This window comes from Aethina tumida, chromosome 2 (assembly GCF_024364675.1).
Source record: "Aethina tumida isolate Nest 87 chromosome 2, icAetTumi1.1, whole genome shotgun sequence".
Taxonomy (NCBI): domain Eukaryota; kingdom Metazoa; phylum Arthropoda; class Insecta; order Coleoptera; family Nitidulidae; genus Aethina; species Aethina tumida.
Window position 1 is genome coordinate 51,048 of NC_065436.1, and position 9,804 is coordinate 60,851.

Genomic DNA, 9,804 nt, shown 5'->3' on the forward strand with positions numbered 1-9,804 from the left:
AAGACAATTGATTTTAAGAATTTTAAAAAATGAACAATTATGGGATTTAATATATTTTTTAAAATTCTTATATAATCTATATCATAATATCATTAATAAATTTATAAAAATAAATACAAATAATATTTAAATGATGAATTTATATATTCATTCAGATTCTTACATAGTCATAATAAGTTAATAACATTAACAAACTATAAAATAATTTTATAACTTATCTATACTTTTAACACAAGTTAACACAATACATTCTAATTTGTTATACTCTTGCAATAATTGTATAATGAGCCTAGAACTAAAAATTGTTTCAGTGCAGAAACAGAGCTGTCAAATTGAATTGAAATTTTAATACTGCATGTGAAAAAAAAAAACAGCATTTAATTGAACTGTTGTCTCCTTCTTGCTCTTTGTTTATCAAATCTCAATTCCATTTCCTCCAATACTTTTGGAGTATAACGAACAACCAATTTCACAGATCCATGTGCTTGTTTTAATAGTTCTACAGCTTTTTCATGGTTTTCACCTTCAACAGACTAAAAACAAACATAGGTGGTCAATATACACACTTAGAGATGTGAATATTTATAAATGCTCACCACTCCATTCACACTCAAAAGTTGATCACCCCTTTTCAAGCCACCATGTCTGTCTGCAACACCTCCAGGAATAATTCTGGATATGTAAATGGGTGAGTTCTGCTCTTTTCCACCCATAACATTAAATCCCAATCCCTCATCAGTTTTGGGCAGTTCAACTACTCTAGGATGTGCGTGTCCCTCACTGGCCGCAAAAGCTGCGACAGTAGCTTTGGCTGTAGCTGATGCTCTCACATCTTGCGAGCCCTGAATATCAACTGTTTCATATACATGTTCATACACTTCACGAACTGCATTCAAAAAGTCACTTTGCAGAACTTTTTGCAGAGCCGCTAATTTCGTTGCAGGAACCTCTCCGTTTTTCTGCAATTTTTCCAACAATTCTATCGATCGTTTTATATCTACAAATACACATTATTTCAATCAAGTTGGGAAAAGAATATGAGAAGACAATCACTAACCTCGAGCTAACGTTAAAGATTCACCAATTTGAGCCATTTTACTTTTAAAAAGCTATAAATTATTTCACAAATTTGTGATTGTTTATAATAAATGTAAAACGTCAAACAGGTGCATACGTCAAATTATAGCCAACATAAAATTCACCACTAACGAAATCGTTCAAGCAGTCAAAACGATGTTTAATTGTTAATTGAATTTTGAGCCGATAAAATATAGTCTTTAGTTTTTTTTAATAATATTTTATTTATATTTTTCCGGATTCACTAATTTTTATTCATGTTAACAAATATAACAGAACACTGCCTTATCGATATGCCAACTTAACTATTTTAAAACTATAACTATTTATCTTTTCTTGTACTTAAAAATAATGTGAACCATTTCTAATTGATTTTTATTAATAGACACATTTATTTTTATTCGCACGTATTTATTTTGTATTTATGACGTCATGATCTAAACGCATAAAAGGAAAGATTTTCCTGTACGCCATCTTTTCCAAGTTTCGTAGCAGACGTGATGGGTCTTTTACAATCAGTTTACCATTTAAAATGGTCAAAAATAGGAGTTTGTTTGACCAGACGGTTTGAAAAAAATGCTGGAAAATAAAGGTGGAACTGGAAAAAAGAAGTTGAATCAAAGATGAAAGCATCTGTGAAAAATTGAGGAACATTTATTTGAAGGTTAGTTTAAAACACGTGCATCTCTTGCACATAAATACTTCTCAAATGATGCCCTTAACTGTCTGAGCCTCTTTTGATGACTTCAGAATTACCACTACCCATTTACTGATATTTTAATATGAAATACTTGTATTTGTTTCTCATAGTGAAACATTATTAATTCTTAATATTGTGTTTCAGATAAAGAATGATGTGAATGCTATCGTTTGGAGCATAATTGGATGGTAAGTTATAAATATGTATATATATTTTGGATAATTAAGTTGAAATGATGCCTTTATATTGTCTGAGCCTCTTTTGATGACTCTAGATTACCACTACCCATATACTGATCTCTTTTAAATAATTAATTTTCTTTTAATTATAATCATGTATATAATTACTTATTTTGAATATTAATATTGCAGCAAATGGAACACTTCCTTGATTTCTCATCATCAGGATGGTATGAAGAATAATGAAAAGTACAAGGTTAGTTTTTATGTTGTTTATTTATTTTTATTAATTTACTTTCATATGATGCTTTTTATATAAACTGAGCCTCTTTTGATGACTCTAATTTACCACTACCCATTTACTGATGTTAATCAATTTGTTGACTGTTTGTTTCCTTAAATTTTAGATAATTTATTAATTGATGCTATTTGTTTCAGATGACAAATTTCCTGAATGGAAGGGGCACAATCCAAACAAGATACATTTAAATTGTGAAAAAGTTATAACTATTAATAATAAATATTTATTTTAAATAAAAATGTGTTTTTTTTATATATATATATATCACTTCTATCACTAAAAACAGTATAATAATGCAGTCATTAAAATTACTTGGATTAATTAAGCATAGTATGACGGTCATAAATATTCCTTCTTTGTTCCTTCACTTGTCTTTTCCATTTATCCTGTTGATGACCGACTCTATTGAGAACGTTGCCCCTCACACTCATGTTATGTGACATTGGGCCTGCAGTGGAATCATCCTAAAAACATCGATTTTAATCAAAGCAGGAAGTTTTTGACATAAACTCACATCTTCATTGGTATGTTCCTGATAACTTCCTTTGATTCTTTTATTAAGTAACGGATCTAAAATAATGAGGAACGCCATATAAATAACCAAAATGGAAATCACCCAGATAACAATAATGACCACAACTTGTATGATTGTCTGATTCCTGTGTTCGTATTTGCATTCACAACGTGGACAATACTCCTGCTCCTTTCCAGTAATTTTGTCTTTGTATATTGGAAGGATTATGTCTTCGCAAGTGCATTTATTTGGTGGAACGCTCGACACTTTTTTAACCAGAACCGTATGTTGAGGATCGTTAGTTTTATTTGTGACCGACGACAAACTCGGACACACGCATCTGCATCTTCTGTCCTCGTAACCCTGGCCTTGTACTTCGATGGCAATTAAATTTAAGAGGACAATTAGAAATCCTAAAACGGAGTATTTCATATTTTCCAAATAGATTATTAACCTAACAAATTTTGTGATCGTTGTTTGTACAAATATTTTGCCGTATTGTCTGCAAGCGACATCTATTGGCGGTTGCGTTTAAACATTTCGATGGATGCCATCTGTTGGCCGAACTATGATTTAGGGCAGTTTACAATCGTGGACAAAAAATAAATAAATAATGAATGTATTATGATAAGAAAGCAGATAATTATTATAATAAATATTGCTACGATTAGACATACCTTACTAATAATGGAGACCGGTTGTAGAAAAGTAGCATTAATAACTGGTGTTAATGGTCAGGTAAGTTTAATTTAAATTTTTAATTTATTTACCTGCTTTATTATTTGTAAATTACCGTTTAATTTATATATATATATATATATATATATATATATATATATATATATATATATTATAGAGTTGCGGCATTTTTAAATATATGATTTACGTGGCAATTCTTGGTTTGAAATGAAATTATGTTGTTATGTTAAGTTTGTTCAAATTTCAATGAATCTTATTAATTTTTAAAGTTTTTAGAAAAAATTTGTTTTATGGTAGCATTACCAATTTTTCCGAGTAACAATTATACCTAGGTCTTTATTTATTTATTATGTTTAGGATGGGTCGTATCTATCCGAGTTCCTCCTGTCCAGGGGATACGAAGTCCACGGGATAATTCGTCGAGCGAGCACCTTTAACACTTCTCGGATAGATCACATACGATTATCTCCAGAATCGGTCAGATTCCATCTTCATTATGGAGACATGACGGATTCAAGTTGTCTGGTCAAATTGATTGGCTCCATTCGTCCGACCGAAGTGTACAATCTTGCGGCTCAAAGTCACGTCAAAGTAAGGCAATCAATTAGTCAATCAATCAATGAGATAAAGAACAGGCAAACATTTTGTCGAATTCGTAGGTTTCCTTCGATTTGAGCGAGTACACAGCTGAGGTGGATGCAGTGGGCACTTTAAGATTGCTGGACGCGATTAGAACTTGCGGTTTGGAGAAGGAGACCAAGTATTATCAAGCCTCTACATCGGAATTATACGGACAAGTTAGGGAGATTCCTCAAACGGAAAAGACTCCTTTCTATCCCAGATCTCCGTACGGTGAGTTTTCAGTCGTACACGAATTGATTATATGGCGAACGATCATGAAATTTCAGCTGTAGCAAAACTCTACGGTTATTGGATTGTGATAAATTACCGCGAAGCGTACGGAATGTTCGCTTGCAACGGAGTACTTTTCAATCACGAAAGTCCTCGAAGGGGTGAGACTTTCGTCACCCGAAAAATCACCAGAGAAGTTGCCAAAATCCATTTGGGTTTATCCGAGAGTCTCGAGTTGGGAAACCTGGATTCTCAGCGAGACTGGGGACACGCACGTGATTATGTTGAGGTACATTTAATATGGATTTATAGGAAAAAATATTTTAGCTGCAGTGCATCAGCTGGAGACCGGTGGTTACTTAAACTCGACTTTGCACTAGTTTAAATTTGAGTTTTATTGCACATTCTCATCGTTTCGTACTTTCGCAGAGCTGTGTTCCGACAAACTTTACTGAGATCATAAAAACGTAATAATATGCGGAGAGTTTTACAATATGGAACGCGAGCACCATAAAATATGTGTAGAAAGAATGGGACTCGAAATTTTAAATAATTAACTCTTTCGATCAGCTGGTAAAATTTGTAAATTTGAAATTTCAGGCGATGTGGTTGATGTTGCAACAGGACAAACCGGATGATTTTGTGATCGCTTCAGGTGAAATGCACAGTGTTCGAAAATTCGTCGAGGCAGCTTTCAAGCACGTCGGTAAAGAAATCGTTTGGGAAGGAAGTGGTACTGAGGAAGTTGGGAAAGAAAAGGACACCGGAACAGTTCGAGTTAAAGTTAATGAGAAATATTTTAGGCCTACCGAAGTGGTATGTACGTTTTTGGGTGTGATTTTATTAGAAATTTCAATGGTTTATTTACAGGAATTACTTCTTGGGGATTCGACGAAAGCGAGGCAAAAGTTGAAATGGATCCCGAAGATTACATTTCCAGAATTAGTGAAGGAGATGATGGATTCAGATATAGAACTGATGAGAAAAAATTCATTGGCTTGATTTCTCTTTCCATTTAAATTATATTGTGTATATGTGTTATTAATCGAATAAAAATGGATCAAGTGAAAAGTCGTTTGTTGACCAACTGAAACAATAAATGCGTGCGTGGCAGAATAGAAAAAATAGAAGCAAGCAGTCAGTCAGTTAGTCCGTCAGTCGGAGGGAGGGTCGGAGGTAGAGAGGTAGAAAAGGGCATTAAAAAGTCAAGCTCGTAGATCAATAGGACGCAGAGCCGGTCGGTCGTAAAGCCGGGAAGAGAAGAAGATCTTTGTGCGATCCGCTGTTTGTGTAACGTTTAATGTTCACACGCATTCACAAATAAACACTCGATTTTCTAGAACATTACTATTTAGTTATTTATTCGCCGCGCGGCTCTTTATTGCCCCCGAATGTTTTCTAATTTTGTAAATGAGACCGCGTCCACGTGGGTGGTCCGCGACTCTTTAACTCCTCGCTGGCCGGATATGGCAAAATCCTTCTTTCCACTTTCGACACGGTCGTTTTTATGTTTTTAAGATAATTTATTATTCATTGCAATGTCTAAAAACTCCGATAACAATTGATAATTCGAGAAATATGTTTTCTAGTTTAGAAATTGTGATTCATTTATGGATTGATTGATTAAAGTAAATTATGAATTTGAATTGACATGTTGACGTATTAAAGAGATAATTTTAAGGAAGTAATTATAAAAATATGAGATGAGTCCTGTGTTCCCACCACTTTCGACATGAGTAACGAGGGAGGAGCATCTGTCAACCAAAAATACCAACCAATCGTTAAAGTTTAACAACATTTACGTTTCGAGGAACAAAAACTAACCGAGTTGTGTGTTTGTTTATTGTATTGCGGTTTATAAATTAAATTTGCACAATCCGTAATTTATTTGGCACCTTTTTTCAAAATAGATACAGTTTATGTGTTTCCATTTAGTCAACACATACATTTCAAGTCTTAAAGTAGCAAAAGGTATTTTTAATAATGTGAAATTGGGAGTCGGCATGTCGCAGCATCAAAAGAAGAGTAACCGCGATTGAAGTGAGAGTAATTACATTATTCGAACCGCATTTGATCCCGATTATGACGATTCGAAGAATCCGTGTGTGTTTTCGTGTTTCCATCGGCGGTTTTTGATCCGGAACAACAACAAACATCGTTTGCGTCTAAGATAATTACTTCTTTCACATGTGCGACTTGAATACTACACAGATCCTGAAATGTTTCATTGTGTACTCTGCTGTTTTGTTTGTCCTCAAATTTTATTGATGTTTCTGTATGTCTTTGCTGTTCGTACGACGGTACTGATGATCAAAGTCAGGAAATTTCGAAATCACGGCGGAAATCGATTGTTCTTTGCCGTAATATTGTGGGAAACAATCAAAAATATACCTAGACACTGAAAGAATGTTCTAAATCAAGATTAAACTAATGATACCTATAAATTTATTTAATTTTGTAGTGATAAATAGGAATCAAACGAATATTCTTTGATATAATTGTAATGTTAATAATTATAAACGCTGTGGTTAATCAAATGTATGGGTTATTTGATCATTTGGTGTAAATTATTACAGTTAGTAATGGAAATGTTTTCAAGTAGATATACAAAATATACGTATTAGAAATAATATGATTACATTCAATGTATATTAAATAAAATTAATTTAAATAAGTATCTTCATTGTAACTCCACTCCTAAAATTGTAAGAGTATATTTTTTTATAAGTTAAATTACATTCAAATCTAATTTTATTATAATTATCGTATAAAAAATAGAATGGCAAAAATTAAGAGAGAATATCTTTTATCTAAAATTTTGGACATACTGAACATGAAGTGTCTTGAGAGAAAACATACAAGAGTCACATTAATACGATTGTTTTGACAAAGTGTCTGAATAAATGGGCCATTTTCGTTGCGAATAAATCTGTTCACAAATCGGCGGCTTAAAACAGATTTTAAAACTGTCGTCGACATGCACCGCGTAAAAAGAGAGATGAAAAAGAGAAAAGAAGCCAAAGAGATTTTGTGTGTCCAAGAAGCGATACTTAATGTGTGTGGTCCGGGTCGGCGTCGCGTCCTTTACAAAGAGCGTCGCGACGATAAATTTGTCGATTAAAACGCCGCATATTTCATTCGGTCCCAGATCAGATCTATCCGGTAAAAGTTTCAATTTTCATTCATCATCAGTCATCAGCTTAGACAAACGAAGGCGACGTGTCGTTTCGACCGCAATCTGTAAATAACCACCCCCCAAAAAACAAACACAACATCCCAAAATATGGTAATTAATCAGACACTTAAATAGCATAATTGCCGACATAAATCACAACAAATCACCAGGAAGCCGTCCAAGGAAAACATTGGAAATTATCTTCGGTCAGGTGAAACAACATTCCGAAAAACATGTTCCCCATTTAAACAAGTACGCGACAACAAACCCTAAATCAGTTGGCCGAGAAAAAGTACGTGGCTGATCTGTTCTAATCTTTTAATGTGTTTATTTGTGTTGCAGTGTTTAAAAGGAGATCCCGCCTTTCGGCAGACGAATGGGCGTCGTTGAACCGCTCAATCGCTGAATCGCTGAATCGCTGAAAAAGTGGGGACGAAACTGAACTTAAGTCACTCACTCCACCTTCGGGCTTCCAGTTTTCCGTGTGGAAGTCTACTCTAACATGTGATGTGAAAATGTTTCCGGTGCAACAATCGGACTTTTGCTGCGACCCCTTCTTCGCCCAACGCATCTTCCACCCGTACTTTCCCCAGTTCCTGGTGCCGCTCTCGCTGCCTCTGAAGCTGCAGCAGCCCCGGCCGGAGAAGCCCCCGTACTCGTACATCGCCCTGATCGCCATGGCCATCAGTTCGTCGCCGAAACAGAGGCTCACGTTGAGCGGAATCTACCGGTTCATCATGGACAACTTCCCCTATTATCGGGAGAACCGACAGGGCTGGCAGAACTCCATAAGGCACAATCTGAGTCTGAACGATTGTTTTGTGAAAGTTGCGAGGGACAAGTTGAACAGCAGTTCGGGGGACGGTTTGCAAAACGGGAAGGGCAGCTACTGGATGTTGGATCCGAAGGCTGTCAACATGTTTGAAAAGGGAAACTACAGAAGGAGAAAAACCAGGAGACAGCGGATCGCGGACTGCTCTTCTAACTTGTACCAGGTACGTGGAAATGCGGAGCTGCACAACATTATCATGTTCGCCCGATCAATATTATGATGGATACGAGCACATATTTCACTTAACTTGGAGCAAAAGTGCAATATATCCAATTCCACCCGAAACTCGTTAATCAGCCGTCAAATATTCACAGAATAAGTAGTGAGCAATTCATCACCCGCTTTCTAATAAATAAACAAACTTTAGACGAATAAATTGCGGGTGTCCGTTTTCAAATAATAAAAATAGTTGAAATTCGTAAAACGTGCAAAGTATTTTCCACACCAATAAAAAGACGTCCTCAGAAATATGGGAGAACGAATTAAAAGGCAATAAAAGGAGGAAACGTGTAAACAAACAACGATTTGCGGTAAACTGTCGACTTGATGGACGTGTAGAAATTTTTGTGGGCATTCGTAAATGGAAAAAACGGAGACACGTGTTCGTGTTGGTGGGTGTACATCTCTGTGTCCAAATTGTCAACATGTTTGCGTTTTATGTGGCCGTAACGTACACAAACCACCATCTGTGTTTGTGCGGTGTCAAATTATGGTTTCTTCGCCTTTTTGGGCTTAACAATTTCGATTCCGATTGCGACGCCGATTCAGATTCGATTTTAAATAAATAACACTTAAATCCCGTTTATTGTTTCAGGAGCAAGCCGTGTCTTTGGTAACGAAGCCGGAAATTGCCACTTCCGAAGGAGACACATCGCGAAAAGTAAAAAATTCATCGCTATTTACCATCGAGAATCTGATCAAAAGCGACGATAAAACAGTTTAAATAAATGCACCGCTTTGATCTAACTACATTTTTGTGATTTTATTTATATGTAGATACATAATTTTGTTTATCGTTCGTCTCTGTGCGATTATTTGTAATATTGTCTTTCGACGATTGATCGATTTTACGATTACACATACACATGTATTTATTACTTGAGACAAATAAATATTATTTTAGTTAAAACGGAACTTTATTCTCGCCTGCTGCAAGCAGGATTCTCCGGACACTTTCAGCACTTTGAGTCAGATGGAGCTGCGAGTATCGAAGCGGCCCAAACTAATTCATTTAGTTGGATTTATTTTTAAATTCCATCATTTATTTTATTTTTACAAGGAGCGAAACGAAATTTATTAAATGAGAATCAATTTATTTGGGCAGTCCATTTATCGCAGTTGACGAAATTAAAAATAAAAGGGAATTGAAAAGTTGGAAACAGCAGTCCAAGATAGATATGTAGGTGGAAGTTCCGAAAGTTCGCGTGACACTTTGATAATTAGAAAAGATAAACGCAACAAATATCGAACCGACG

The 9,804-nt window shown here is 35.2% G+C and overlaps 4 protein-coding genes and 1 long non-coding RNA gene across 7 annotated transcripts; 3 read left to right on the forward strand and 2 right to left on the reverse strand.

The window, feature by feature from the left end:
- Positions 1-125: 125 nt before the first annotated feature.
- Positions 126-1,190, reverse strand: LOC109602849 (protein lin-7 homolog C). The gene is made up of 3 exons (XM_020019301.2): positions 1,058-1,190; positions 597-997; positions 126-533 (listed from the first exon to the last, which is right to left on the reverse strand). The coding sequence occupies exons 1-3, from the start codon at positions 1,092-1,094 to the stop codon at positions 378-380; spliced, it is 594 nt and encodes a 197-aa protein (XP_019874860.1). The 5' UTR covers positions 1,095-1,190; the 3' UTR covers positions 126-377.
- A 308-nt stretch (positions 1,191-1,498) lies between these two features.
- LOC109602851 (uncharacterized) lies at positions 1,499-2,496 on the forward strand. The gene is made up of 4 exons (XR_002191772.2): positions 1,499-1,741; positions 1,922-1,965; positions 2,149-2,212; positions 2,395-2,496. It is a non-coding gene; the product is annotated as an uncharacterized LOC109602851 (long non-coding RNA).
- Positions 2,497-2,522: 26 nt separating this feature from the next.
- LOC109602850 (uncharacterized protein CG1161) lies at positions 2,523-3,271 on the reverse strand. The gene is made up of 2 exons (XM_020019302.2): positions 2,772-3,271; positions 2,523-2,721 (listed from the first exon to the last, which is right to left on the reverse strand). Exons 1-2 carry the CDS (start codon positions 3,201-3,203, stop codon positions 2,575-2,577), a joined length of 579 nt encoding a protein of 192 aa, XP_019874861.1. The 5' UTR covers positions 3,204-3,271; the 3' UTR covers positions 2,523-2,574.
- A 143-nt stretch (positions 3,272-3,414) lies between these two features.
- On the forward strand, positions 3,415-5,376 carry LOC109602845 (GDP-mannose 4,6 dehydratase). Its single transcript, XM_020019296.2, has 6 exons — positions 3,415-3,509; positions 3,828-4,061; positions 4,130-4,322; positions 4,379-4,611; positions 4,923-5,138; positions 5,193-5,376. The coding sequence occupies exons 1-6, from the start codon at positions 3,459-3,461 to the stop codon at positions 5,322-5,324; spliced, it is 1,059 nt and encodes a 352-aa protein (XP_019874855.2). The 5' UTR covers positions 3,415-3,458; the 3' UTR covers positions 5,325-5,376.
- A 739-nt stretch (positions 5,377-6,115) lies between these two features.
- Positions 6,116-9,307, forward strand: LOC109602846 (fork head domain-containing protein FD2). Of its 3 annotated transcripts, none has more exons than XM_049962926.1 (3): positions 6,116-6,368; positions 7,840-8,492; positions 9,144-9,307. In XM_049962926.1, the coding sequence occupies exons 2-3, from the start codon at positions 8,013-8,015 to the stop codon at positions 9,270-9,272; spliced, it is 609 nt and encodes a 202-aa protein (XP_049818883.1). In that variant the 5' UTR covers positions 6,116-6,368; positions 7,840-8,012; the 3' UTR covers positions 9,273-9,307. The 3 variants fall into 3 exon arrangements, with proteins under 3 accessions (XP_049818883.1, XP_049818882.1, XP_049818881.1); XM_049962925.1 differs by having other exon boundaries at positions 6,116-6,362; XM_049962924.1 differs by lacking the exon at positions 6,116-6,368 and having other exon boundaries at positions 7,164-8,492.
- The last annotated feature ends 497 nt before the right edge of the window (positions 9,308-9,804 follow it).